General features: G+C 51.6%; 1 protein-coding gene across 3 annotated transcripts in view; it reads left to right on the top strand.

The window, feature by feature from the left end:
• Positions 1 to 12,560, top strand: part of BCL2L1 (BCL2 like 1) — a 54,016-nt gene extending 41,456 nt beyond the window's left edge. For all 3 annotated transcript variants that reach the window (XM_082226523.1, XM_082226522.1, XM_082226524.1), the window contains exon 3: positions 9,691 to 12,560. In XM_082226523.1, the coding sequence (XP_082082649.1) occupies positions 9,691 to 9,828 (138 nt within the window). In that variant the 3' untranslated portion in view covers positions 9,829 to 12,560. The remainder of the gene's footprint in view (positions 1 to 9,690) is intronic.
• The last annotated feature ends 1,583 nt before the right edge of the window (positions 12,561 to 14,143 follow it).

Raw genomic sequence — 14,143 nt, 5'->3', positions numbered from 1 at the left:
TCCCCCCAAACCACCTCACCTAGTTATTGGTCATCATGACCTCTTGTGCACAAGTTAATTATTTCTTTGGACTATTCTGAATCTCCTATCAGTCAGCTTCATTGGATAACTCCCAGTTCTAGTACTATTTGAGTTTCAAGCTTTTCTTTTTGCTGTTTTTATTGTGCATGACCTTGAGATGACAGTGTAGAAGGCAATAACTAAATTGTTGCTGATGGTATATTTTAGAGAGGGAGAAAAACTGTGCCTGCTTACTCCACACCAGGCCTAGTTTTATGAAATTCTGCCATGCCCACGACTTTAAAGCCATGTTTTTACAAAGCTCAATCCCCCAAATGCTTTAAGCGTTTCCTTCCAGGGAAGGGGCTCCAGCCTCTTGTTCACATGGGTTGCCAAAGTGGGCTGGGACCAAATGATGGCGGAAGACCCTGCTGGGATGCTTCAGGGATGCTATGACAACAAGAGGGAGGGAGTTCTGTGCGTTCCGAAGTGGGGATCTTGGACACAAGCCATTGGGCGAGCTAGCTGTCTGTCGGTCTCCCCTGTGACCTCAAGGCTGGGAACACCTCCCAGCACCCTTAGCAACGGTTGCAGCTCTTGATGTCATCGGTGGCCTTGCTGTGTGTGGCACAGTTCTTTGGCAGTTCTGCAGGAAGCCCGGGGAACCCTGCTGAGGTTTTGGTCTTGCAAAGGGGGAGCGGGTTTCTGAAAGCGGTGGAGAGAGGAGGGGGAGATATGGAGCGCACATCCCTGCTTTTCCAGGTCTGTTAAATGACGGGTGCTGCCCTTGATCTGTCCAGGGAACAATCCCAATAATGCCTGCCTAGGTCAGAGGCTGGAGAGGGACCCAGCCAGAGGTGCTTCTGCTCCTAAGCTGGAAGATTCAGGGCAGATAAAAGAAAGGACTTCTTCATGCAGCGCAGAGTTAAACTATGGAACTCCCTGCCACAGGAGGCAGAGATGGCCGCCAACTTGGATGGCTTTAAAAGAGGATTAAACAGATTCATGGAAGAGAGGGCTGTCAGTCACTACTAGCCAGGATGGCTATGCTCTGCCTCCACAGTTAGAGGCAACGATGCTTCTGCTTGCAAGAAGCAAGGTCAAATCCTGCTTTCAGGTTTCCCATAATGGGCATGTGGTTGGCTACTGTGAGAACAGGATGCTGAACCAGATGGCTCATTGGCCTGATCCAGCGAGGCTCTCTTCATGTTCTTATGTTCTTATGTTCTTAACTTTACAGTGGTACCCCGCAAGACGAACGCCTCGCGAGACGAAAAACTCGCAAAACAAAAGATTTTTCGTTTTCGAGTTGCCTCGCAAGACGAATTTCCCTATGGGCTTGCTTCGCAAAACGAAGCTTGCCCCGGGGACAGCGGGTCTTCTCTTTTGAAGCAAGGGGCGGCGGGGAGAAGCGATCTTCTCCCCGCAGCCCCAGGTCCGGGGACAGCGGGAAGCGCTTCCCGCTGCCCCCGGACCTCTTTTGAAGCAAGGGGCTGCGGGGAGATCGCTTCTCCCGGTGCTCCGAAGCCGGGCGGGGGGGAGGGAACACCTGCCCCCACCGCCCGGCTTCGGAACGCTGCTCCGAAGCCGGGCGGGGGGCCGGGAACACCTTTTGAAGGCGGGCGGGGGGCGAAAGTCTTTGTCCCCCCTGCCTGCCTTCCCAGGGGCTTTTAAATCGCCCCGGACAGCGGAGAAGTCCTCCGCTGTCCTGGGGCGATTTTAAAATGCCGCCCGCCAGCATTTTAAGATCGCCCGGACAGCGGAGAAGTCCTCCGCTGTCCCGGGGTTTTTTTAAATGCTGGGGGTGGGAAGAAAAGCCCTTGTCCCCCCCCCAGCCTTCAGAAGAGGTTGGGGGACAGACTGTCCCCGGACCTGGTCTGAAGGCGGTTTCCCTAGGAACGCATTAATTGATTTTCAATGCATTCCTATGGGAAACCGTGCATCGCAAGACGAAAAACTCGCAAGACGAAGAGACTTGCGGAACGAATTAATTTCGTCTTGCGAGGCACCACTGTAATTACTTTAAGGGCAGGTGAGAGGTCAGTGTGAATGATGTTCCTGGGTGCTACCTACCTACCTTCCTATCTGATGAGTCACACTTTGTCTTTCAGATACTCACTTCAGGCAGCTTAGAGGAGGCATAAAAGCCATTTAAAACAAAAATGGAAACAGCATAGGATTTAGTTGGAAAAGCCCAACAGCCCCAAATCACAGCTTCACTGAATCAACAGCCTCTCACCGAGTGCCCGGCAAGAAGCTCTAAGCCACTTTGCTAAATGACTGCAGAGCAGGAGTCAGGCAGGTCTCTTTCTGTAGGCACGGAAATTCCTAGAAGTGGGGCCATCTCAGGTAACAGCCATCGCCACTAGCCTGAAGCAAGCTCCCTCCTAAATGAGGAGGTGGGGCATAAAAGAGGGGGCTCCATAGCTGGCCTCAAGTGGTCAGGGCTTCAGAAGAGAAGAAGGCCCAGGGCTGCTGACCATCTCTCACTTGCAATATGAGGCTGGGGTGATGGTGAAGCTCTCCAATGGCAGGTCACGAATGAGACCTGACTAGAAGCAACATCTTTTGACACACATGCGTGTGCGCACACCCCAGATCCAGACATTTGAGTGTAGGCTCTATGTTAGTTGACTGTGAGGATCTTGCACTATTGCACATACTCCGCGAAGTATGGCTCCCTTAAAGGTAAAGGTAAAGGTACCCCTGCCCGAACGGGCCAGTCTTGACAGACTCTGGGGTTTGTGCGCCCATCTCACATCTATAGGCCGGGGGCCAGCGCTGTCCGGAGACACTTCCGGGTCACGTGGCCAGCGTGACAAAGCTGCATCTGGCGAGCCAGCGCAGCACACGGAACGCCGTTTACCTTCCCGCTGGTAAGCGGTCCCTATTTATCTACTTGCACCCGGGGGGTGCTTTCGAACTGCTAGGTTGGCAGGCGCTGGGACCGAGCAGCGGGAGCGCACCCCGCCGCGGGGATTCGAACCGCCGACCTTTCGATCGGCAAGCCCTAGGCGCTGAGGCTTTAACCCACAGCGCCACCCGCGTCCCGCTCCCTTAAGGTATTGCTTTCCCTGTTCCAAGGCTGGTTCCCGGAAAATGCACCGTAAAACAGCTTGTTGTACTGCCTGTTGCGGCTTTGCAGAATCGCCCAGTTTTGCACCACCTTCTGCATTCCGTCCCTCGGCAGGAGAGCTGGCGAAAGCCAAGGAAATCGACCCCACTGCTCTCTGCAATGCCATCCTGGGAAACTTTCCCAAGGCTGGGCAAAGCCCCAGAGACGGCACTGTGGCTCCTTTGTTCTCCCCGCCGGGTTCATGGAAGAACTGATAACAGCACTGGGCTGCCAGGGGGATAACGCTCTGCTGTCGTTTGACTGTTTGTTGAACTTGAAGGCAATGTTCAAATGTGCAGCTGGCCAACAGCAGTGGGGACCGGGGATTGAGAGTGGAGAACGTAGCTGCTGAGCAGGATCTGGGGGTTATAAAAGATCACCAACTAAGAATGAGCCAGACATATGACAGATCTTGTGGCAAGGAGGGATGGGACAGGCGACAGGCCTGGCTATTTTGGGCTGCGTTAGCAGAAGTACCATATCCTCTGTGGGATGAAGTCATGGGCCTTGTCCTCCTTGGGGCTGCACCAGCCCTTCGCATATGGGCCCCGGACTCAAGAAATCATTTTGCCAAATTGGAGAGGGTTGCAGAACCTCAGCAGAAAGGCTTGAAAGACGCTTGGTAGCAGAGGCCAAGGGAAGGCTTCATCAAGCGCTCAAGGGATGTATGAAATAGGCAGGCTGCGTAATATTGCACTTTCTTTCTTTTATAAATCATTTTTATTAGTTTTCCAATAAGAACATCCAGTTAACAAATCCGTCAAATCATAATCCAACAAATTGGATTGTAAATTGGCTGTTTTTTATTTTATTTTATTTTTAATTGGATAATATTGCACTTCTTTCTCCCATTCCTCTGTGCTTTTTTGAAAAGACGCGCCTGTAGGGCAGCCAGGGTTGTGGTGAACGTCTCAGTGGGGCCAGGGGTGTGCAGTACAGTGGGCTATCCTGGCACATCATTGGACCAAGGGGTGACTTGTCCTAGCGCTGGATTCATGTGGTGTTTGTCCTCAGGGTCTTCCCCGCCCCCCAGCTTGGCAAGTGGGTCAAATGCCTTGCGGGTGTTTCTTTCGGCCAGAACAAAGTGCCGCTTTCTCTTCCCTGCAACCTCCTACTGAGCACAGCTTGTCTACTTTCGGCACGGCCAGGCCTCGTGGTGTGTCTCCTGCCTCCAGCTTGTGCCTTTTCCTCCCACTGCCCCACTCGTGATGGGTCTTGTGTTCCAAGTGCCTGTAGCCTTTCTGCCTTTTCTCGGTAGCTGCATCCTCCGTCCTGAAATCCAGGCTGTACTGTGCTTCCCCAGCCTGTGTCTGTAAGCACTTCAAAGTTTGTACCAATTTTCTGCCTCGTTTGTGGAATAAATAATTTGCAGGCATTAATTCACATATTGGACCCCTTGGGAAATTCAGCTAACCTACTGTACCTGGAACGGCAGCTGAATGGGACACAGCTGTGGGCAGCCTGAAGAAGTATCCTCCACCTTGAGCTGCCTGTAAAAAACAAGTCTAGAGTGAGAGACTAGGGTGATGTCCGCTATTTCCAGGAACTCTTCTCTTTGTGAGAGTTTTGTGGGTGAGCTGGGAGTTTGTTAGCACCCTGGGTAAGAACGCGGAGGCTGGGAAGGAGGGTGTGCCAGATGGATAATGAATTGATATTGATTTATATATAATAGGCTTCCTCAACCTCGGCCCTCCAGATGTTTTTTGGCCTACAACTCCCATGATCCCTAGCTAGCAGGACCAGTGGTCAGGGATGATGGGAATTGTAGTCTCAAAATATCTGGAGGGCTGAGGTTAAGGAAGCCTGATATATACAGGGGTACCTCGGTTCTCAAACTTAATCCGTTCTGGGAGTCCATTCAATTCCTGAAATGGTTCAGAAACCAAGGCGCGGCTTCCAATTGGCTGCAGGAGCTTCCTGCACTCAATTGGAAGCTGCGTTAGACGTTCGGCTTCTGAAAAATGTTCGACAGCTGGAACAATCACTTCCGGGTTTGCAGTGTTCGAGAGCCGGTTTGTTCAGGAGCCAAGTCATTTGAGTACCAGGGTACCACTGTATTAGTGACTTTATATTAATGTAGACATTTTTATATGTACCTGTGAATTTTTGTAATATTTTTTGTTTGTTATCTGTTGTTGCTTCAGTTTTCTGTATACCACTTAGCGATATTGAGCAACTGAGCTGATTAGACAGCTTGGAATGTTCACAAATATTCCAAATGTTCAGGGAGAAAACATTCTTTGGACATTCAACTTTCATCCTTCCTACATAAAAACAATTTAAAACGACAGCAGCACGTACATAAAATCAAGACAGCTTGATAGTGCGGAACAAAATGTTCCTCTCACCCATTTGCAGACAATGAACTGGGGAGTATTTAGGTACATTTGCGGGGGACATGCTGGCTTGTGTCGATTGGAGTTGTGGTCCAAAACATCTCAAGGGCACCAGATTGGGGAAGGCTGGTACATAGTATGCTGTATGAAGTCACTCACTAGGGATTGTCATTTCAGCACTTTGCTTTGCAGGTCCCTCTTTGCAAAGCACTCACACAATGGTGTGTGTGTGTGTGTGTGTGTGTGTGTGTGTGTGTGTGTGTGTGTAATATAAAAATATATATCCTTTTCCTTTCACTTTCCTTCTTACCAGTCCCCTCACTTTTGGGAAGCTTTCTCTTTGGAAGTCAGATGTGACCATGTTGGATTTTCTTGGCAATTGTCCATTTGCATCAGTGGTGAGGAATCGCTGCCCTGTGGTCCAACCTTGGCCTGCCAAGGAGTCCAGTTTGGCTCATGAGGCCATTTTCTCCAAACCATAGCCACCCACCTGTCAGCTGACACCACTGATTTTACCAGCTGATGGGTTTAATTCTGCTTTTTCTGCACAGGGAACAGGATTGCACAGCCAAAACAGCAGAATTACCAAATCCCTGCTCATCAGATGACAGTGTTAGAAACTTAGATATACAAGCTGATTGCCAAATGCACCTTAAACCTAGTTTGCGGTCACCACCGTGGAATGTCTACGTGCCGTTTCCCCTCGCTAGCTGAATTTATTGTTGTGGTAATTTTTAGTCTTTTCATTTCTATACCGCTTTATATTTTAAAGAAAAAAATCTGAAAGTGGTTTGCAACACATTAAAACATCAAATAAAACAATCCAGAATAAAACAAATTCAAGCTTCAAGGAAAATATTTCAGATCCATCTCTAAGTGATATTTTGCTTTCCCCATATTTATTTATGTAGCTGCCCCATAGCAGAAGTACTCTAGGAAGCCAAGGTGATGCAGTGGTTAAGAGTGTCAGACTAGGACCTGGGAGATCAGGGTTCAAATCCTCACTCAATCATGAAGCTCACTGGGTGACATTGGGCCAGTTACATCCTCCTAGCCTACCTCACAGAGTCATTGTAGGGAATAACTAAGGGAAGTGAACCATGAGGAATAGTCCTAGTAGAGAAAGGTGGGATATAAGTGCAATACTCCTGCTTGCCTGATTACAAAAGCTGGAAGGGCCGGCTAGATGGAGATGTCAGTTGCCAACTTGGCATGCAGAGATCTCCACATGGTTGCAGTTGGACCTGCTCCACAATGTGCCTGGCGCCTCGGGAATTTCGAAGACGGCTCACATAATGGCACCTTAAGCACATCCTGGGCCCATCCGGCCAAGCACACATGCACCCAGCTAGTTTTAGTCAGCCAAGAGGGGCAAAGGTCAGGCGTTCACGTTGGCGGATGCATTGCTGCTACATCATCGTCGTGCCACAGAAACTGAAACTGATGCCGCAGCACTCGCTCAGAGCGGACATTGGACACCTCAGCCGATTCTGCAGTCACTGCGGCATGAAGGTCACCACAGAAGCGGAAGACTTTGTCCTTCAAGAGTCTTGCAGATAATTCACAGCAGACTCCAGAGAGCCCTATTGCTCTGCCCACAGATGATAACAGTCCCTTGATCCCTCCGTAAAGTTCCTCCGGACAACTGCTTCAGGTTTCAGCGGAGGAAGCAAAATAGGCCGTTTTTGCTAACCCCGCTGTGGCACAGTGAGCAGACACTCTGGTCAGGCTCAGTCTTTTTTCTCTCTCTACACCCTGGACCCTGCTGTCTCTTCTAGCACAACATGTGGCTCATTATGCTGGCTAACCTTGCAAGGATCACTGGGATGCAAAGTCTTCTGAACACTTGAAACTTTCTGTATAAAAATGCAGAGTCGTCAAATTCATATCCATTAGGGGAAACAGCAGAAATTCATCCTTCACCCCAAAAGGCAGTTACATCCTTCTGTTAGGTGGGGGGCATGGTACCGCTTGTGTTAGTGCACCTGCCCACTCCCACCAGGGGGCCAGAAACATATCTCATGCTTCTCCTGATCATATATTAAGAGCCTGGATTTTCCAGGGCTTGGGGGGTCCTGTGTTTTTGTGCAGTGAGCTGGGCTTGGTGGTTTTTGGTTCCCTTCAGACGCCAAGTCTGCCTAGCGGACCCCTGCGAAACGCAGAGCAAACTCCCAGTCATTTCCTTCCCCAGTGACGGGGCAGAAGGGGCCTGAAGAGATAGACTATGTCAGCACCAAAAGCATCTATTCTGAGCCGTTGCTAAGAAACTGCCTAATGTCACTTCCCTGTCTCTTCCCCACCCAGCACCCTTCTGCAGTGCTGATCCAAAAGAATCAGCAAGCGTTTTCCGCAGCAAACTGCTTCCCCTGGGATGGCTTTGCCGAAAAGGATTGCGCAGGAACTTTAAGGGAAAGGATTGTGCCCACCCAAAAGACGGTGGGGGCAAAACCCAAATCCTGCAGTCCCAAATATATTGTACAGATTGCATGTTCCCATATTTGCTTATTCTGTTGTATAATTTCTGCTTGGCTTTGGGAAGGGACGTGGGCTTATTGCATCTCTATTGCATCTGTTTCAACCCTGAACCTTTAAGGATCTGGAAGCCCTGCTCAAACTCCCTCTAGCTTCTGGCATTTTCACCAAGCACTGCCCAAGTTTTCAAATTTCTGCAGGCTTAAGGACTAGAAGCTTTAAAAAAAAAAGCAGAAAAAAGGAAACTGAGATGCTGCAGGATATTCAGTTGTGCAGTCAGAGGAAATTATGTGCTTATTAGGCCATGCAGTCATTGATGTGTGGAATGCAATTGGCCCTAGCTTGGTGGACCGTATTCCAAATGTCTGGAGAGGTCTCTCCTCTCTCCTGCCCTTGTCTGATGCTCCCATCACCACACACAGTGTGACAAATGTGATACATAAAAATAAAACTTGCCATATTTTTCCGTGTATAAGACTAGGTTTTTTTAACCAAAAAATTAGGTTTAAAATTGGGGCTCGTCTTATACACGGGTAGTGCTGAGGGGTGTTTTCTTAACTTGGAGTCCCCCCAAAAAGGGGGCGTCTTATGCATGGGGGCATCTTAGACACGAAAAAATACGGCAAGTAGAGTGAATCCTGGTTTCAGATAATTCGCAATTGTAGGATCAGGGGCTAGAAGTGCTGTTGATATCGTTACAGATACTGAGGAAGGATCCTTCAAGAGTCCTCTCGACGTTCCTAAGCAATTTGCTTGTTAGAGGCCACTTTGCAAATCAGGGAATGCATGACCAAGATGCTCCAGGCCATCAATTCCTCTTATTTGGTCAGCGCAGGAGATTTCCAGGGCACCTTAGACGGGATCTTGGGTGTCTTCACTGCAGCCTCTTGTCTGCTTCTCTTAGGCTGTTCTTCGGTACTTGTTTGCTGCGAGTTTTGTGCAGTTCTAACGACACAGTTTATGCTGTCAGCTGCACCCAAGTTAAAGCCACACTCCAGAAAATAAGGCTCTCGACTGTGGCTTCTTTTAACCTTTTGATGAAGAAATGTGAAGTGGGTGGGTGGACGGAGGCTTGCCTCATCTCTCTATGATTCTCAGGCTTAAGCAGGCTATTAAGAATACATCTTTCCACAACAGTTTGCTGATTTCTGATTCCAACTTTCATGTACAATTGTCGTTAACCTCTCTGATACTTTTTTTTAATGAATAGTGGTCTATAAAACTTTGTGCATCACTTATCCGTTCCTTGAGGATGTGCTGTGACAGAGCCTTACCTGGGCTTCCTGTTCACCATGTCCCACTTGAGAGAACATGCTAAATTGCACCAGATCCTTCAGTCTCCTTAATTTGGAGCCTGAGGTGGTGCCTCAGCTCAGTCCTGCTCACGGTTGCTCTTCCCTGCTGAGCTGCCAGAGCAGTCCTCCTCGCCTTCTGACCACGTAGGAAGAACCTTGTTTTCATGCATGTTGGAACACAGGGCACAGGAAGCTGCCTTGTGCTAAGACCATTGGTCTCTCCAGATCTGTACTGCCTACACTGACTGGCAGCTGCTCTCCTGAGGCTCAGGCAGGGGGTCTCTTTCTGCCCTACCTGGAGGTGCTGCTGTTAACTGAGCCTGGGGCATTCTGCCGGCGAAGCCCCTGAGCTATTGCCCTTCCCGGTCTCATTCTGTCACCCATGATCTCAGCTGTCAGTGAAACTTTTTGCCTTGCTTCACATCTCACCCTCGTTTTTCTTCTTTTCCCCCTCCCTCTCTCTCTTTTCCAGGAGAGGTTTGTGGACCTCTACGGGAACGACGCCGCGGCCAAGAGCAGGAAAGGCCAGGAACGCTTCAACAAGTGGCTGTGGACGGGGGCCACCGTGGCCGGGGTCGTCCTTCTCGGCTCCCTCCTGAGCCGCAAATAGCCAGAGACGGACTCTCCGCTGCCGCCACCACCCACCTCGGCCTGCGCTCCGTCGCCGAGGGACGCGCTGCGCATCCTGTCCCTCAGCCTTGCGATCATTCCAGGGGGGGGGTGGAGATGGGGGGTGGGCCTCCGTGTAGCAAACCCCCCACTCTGACCCCAGGTGTCATCCTCTCCCTCCCCCCAACAACTCACAGACCTCTTTCTGGTGCCTCCTGCCCCACAGACACCTCCAACCAACCCCAGGTTACTGTTCCAATGCATAGGGACCTGTATCCCTCCCTACCTTTGGGTGCTGTGCCTCCAAACCCCCCACCCCACCCCCAGGAGCGGGCTTCCCTTGCTCCTTTTAATCACTTTTACTCACATTCCTGGTATTTCGTTTGGTGGTTGAGTATTATTTTTTTTTAAAGCCCCCCTAAGGCAGGCCTGGCTCTTGTTTGCTTTACTTCCAGGAAGTGTGTGTGTGTGTGTGTGTGTGTGTGTGTGAGTGTGTGTGTGTGTGTGTTCTGCCACGTGGGTCGTTTTGGGTTAGCGAGCTCTAGCACTGCAAACGCCTTCCGAGGTCAGCAAGGCCGATGGAGAGAGACTCCTTTTGTGCTGACCTGCGTGGGAGCCTCCTGCATGTGGGAGTGCGTTGAGGGTTCCCCTCCCATGACCAAAGAGGGGACCCTGCAGTGAGCGTAGGAGAAGGGGGTGCCGTCTCTGAGGGACCCCCTTGTTCTGTAGGGCAGGAGGAAGGATGAGGCAAGTGCATGGGAGCCCTGGAATGGGAACAGTCAAAGGAAGGATCCACTATCAACCTCTTATTCCCAAACCTATCCGCCTCCCCTTATTCCCAGTGGACGGTCAAGAGGGGTCTTAATGTTGCCGCGGGTCTCGTGTCCATCCCTTCCGAGCTTATTTCTAAGGGAGTCTCCCTAGCCCTGTGCTAATCCTCAGCACCCCACAGGATGCAGGCCAGTGTTCGCTTTGCACACCTGAAGGAAATGGAGGCCAGTCATGTGCGGGGGGGTGGGGGGGGCGGACAAGCCTCTTTCTTTGGAAGGAGCTTTTGGCAGTGAGGACTGCAGTCCAGAGCACTCCCTTTAGACTCCCATGCCCTCAGCTAATGACCCCCATCCCCGTCTGTCCTGCTCGACCTTCTGGGGTGGCTGATAGTCCCCAGTGTGGCTGGGGGGTGGCTGCACTGGCCCCTTGGGCACGGTCCTGGTCCACGTCTCCGTTTCCCCGGCCCTGCCCCCCTCTCTCGAGAAAGACGCCTCCCCTCCCGTCCTCTGCAATGAGAAGAAGCCCGTCCTCTGCCGGTTACAAGGAAAGAGCAGGCGCAAGATGGCCGGGGGGGGGGGGGAGAGAGAGAGAGACCGGCTGCCAGGAAGGGAGACGAGAGTCCGTTAGCCGGAGCAGCCTCTGGAAGGTGTTTATGATCAGCTGCTAATTGCTAGGCTGGCTCTCCGGGGACTCTCCCTGGCGGCAGCCCAGAGAACTTCCAGTAAGAGCAAAAATCAACAGCGTGTGCTGGACCAGGCTATGTTTTTGATGGGAAGAGATGGTTTGTGTCTGTCTGTGTGTGTTTGTGTTTGCCTGCCTGCCTGCCTGCCTGCCTGGGCGTGCGTCCGCTTCCCCAAGGCTCTGCAGAGAGTGGCAGAAATTGCTTCTCCCACCCACTGCCTGCCACCCCAGATTTAGCTGGTGTGCATGCGCACGCCAGCACTTTCTCTTCTCCCTCCCTGCAAGTGGGAGAGCTGTGTGGGTGGGGGGCAGCGGCCGGTCTAGCACAGTGGGCTTCCTTAGGGCGGGGAGTGGGTGTTCTAGATGCAAGGCAGCCCCAGGCACAAGGCTGGGCCTTGCCTGACGGCGCCACCTCAGTGCTTTACATTCATCGCCCACCCCTCTCCTAGCTGCGGCCATGAGGCCTTGGTCCTCAGGGTCGAAGGGGGCGGATGGGGCACTGGGGGGGCCTTGGGTGTTCAAAGCCAGCTGTGCTCAGAAGCCGCTTCTGCAGGCCACTCAGAAATGGTCGTAGGGAGAGGAAAAGAAAGCGGTTTCCTTTGGGGATGGGGAGTCTGCTTCTCTCTTGGTCTCTGCAGCAGCCAAGGGAATTGGGGAGGGGTGGGCTTGGTTGGGGGGGGTATGCGCAAGCTCCCATTCCTGGTTCTGACTCGGGGGGAGTGGGGTGGAGGCCCCTCGCAAAATGCCCGGTCCCTCCCTCTGTGGGTCGCACCATTTTGAACCCCTTGGGTTGCTCTAACGTCAAGTCCGCTTATGACATAACCTCACAATGCCCGCCTGTCCTGCCCGAATCCCTTGTGCGGCTTGCCTGCCCCCTTTCCCCGCCACCCTGTACATGCTCGGCTGTATATATCGGAGAGTAGTTTTTATTCAGTTGTGAATACAATAATACTATTTTTGTTAACTGTATGTCTGTATTTATGTGTGTTGACTGTGCTCTTCCCCTCCTCCCAGTTAACCTCATTTTTCACAAAACCGGCCAACGAGGACAGGACGTGGCGGGGGCTGGGCAAGGGAGCGCAGGGGCCCCCCCATGTGGCAGCGGGAGCCTCCCCCCACCTCGCCCTCTCTGGCCCCTTTGAATTAAAGCGTGAATGTTGACCCTGGAGCTCGCCCGCCCATCCCTCTTGTGTTCAGGCCCCACCTGCACCCCCTATTAGGAGAAAGAGTTTGATTTGAAGATGAAAGTTCAGTTCCACCAATAAAACTGTGGTGTTTGAATTATCTGGCCCGGTTTGCTTTTTGGGATTCTGCTGCCTCTTATATCACCTTTCCCCTGAGAGCCCCTTGCACTGGCTGGGGCTGATGGGAGCTGTGGTCCAAAATGGCTGGAGATGGCCTCTTGGCTGAGGAAGGCTGTGCTAGGTCATAAAGTCCCATTCTGCTGCCTTTGATGGCTTCACACATCTTTGCAGGCAGATGAACTTAAATGAAAGGCAAAAGCCAAGAATCTTAGGATATTCTAGATCAATGCTTCCCAAACTGAGGTCTCCAGCTGTTTTCAGACTGCAATTCACATCATCCCAGATCACTGGTCTTGCTAGCTAGGGATGATGGGAGTTGTAGTCCAAAAACAGCTGGAGACCCAAATTTGGGGAACACTTTTCTAGATGATGGTTGAAGGGGGGGGGAGAGACTTTAGCAAAGAATTCAATGAACACAAACAGCCACCTTTGCTAACCTACTGCCCTCTCCAGATATTTGGGACTACAACTCCCATCAGCTACAGCCAGCATGGCTGTGGGATGCTAGAGTTGATGTCAACGCAACCGTTCTGGCTGGGGCTGATGGGAGTTGTATTCTAAAACATGGCAGGCACAGGGTTGTCAAGGCCTGGCTTGCAGGAGAAGTGATGACTGCAGCCTCCATGCTTAGAGGACATTGGAGTATCGGGCTGAGTGGGAGGCAGATGTTTGCATCACAGCCTGCTGGAGAAAGGGGGCTGGGATCTCCGGCTCGCCGCTCTCTGGCAACTGGGCACTGCGGGGCAGGCCAGTAGTCTTTTCAAGCACTGTCCTCTCTGTGTGCTCTTTAAGGGGGAGCATGAGCAAGCTGTGTGAGCCTGGCAAGACTGTCTTGCCTTTCATGGTCGGGAGTAACCTGGATCAGAAAAAAGGCCATCTAAACCAGCAGTAGGGACGCGGGTGACGCTGTGGGTTAAACCACAGAGCCTAGGATTTGCCGATCAGAAGGTCGGCGGTTCAAATCCCTGCGATGGGGTGAGCTCCTGTTATTTGGTCCCTGCTCCTGCCAACCTAGCAGTTTGAAAGCACGTCAAAGTGCAAGTAGATAAATAGGTACCACTCCGGTGGGAAGGTGAACGGCGTTTCCATGCGCTGCTCTGGTTTGCCAGAAGCGGCTTAGTCATGCTGGCCACATGACTCGGAAGCTGTACGCTGGCTCCCTCAGCCAAGAATGCGAGATGAGCGCTACAACCCCAGAGTCGGCCACGACTGGACCTAATGGTCAGGGGTGCCTTTACCTTTAAACCAGCAGTAATGCACAATCGCGTACTTAGGACTGTGCAGACCTTAGAACTCTCTCCCACAGGAGGCAGCCATGGCCACGGCCACTAGCGTAGGTAGCTTTAAAAGAGGATTAGACAAGGAGGCCTATTGAAGGCTACTGACCATGATGGTTATTCTCAGTTGGAGATAGCAGTGCTTCTGGATACCAGTTGCTGGAAACCACAGGGAGGGAAGATGTTCTTGTGGTCAAATCCTGCTTTTGGGTTTCCCACACACCTCTGGTTGCCACTGTGAGACCAGGATCCTGGACTAGATGGGCCATTGGCCTGATCCAGC

Source organism: Podarcis vaucheri (genome assembly GCF_965113315.1).
Source record: "Podarcis vaucheri genome assembly, chromosome: 6".
Lineage (NCBI taxonomy): Eukaryota > Metazoa > Chordata > Lepidosauria > Squamata > Lacertidae > Podarcis > Podarcis vaucheri.
This window is presented reverse-complemented; position numbering and strand designations above follow the sequence as displayed.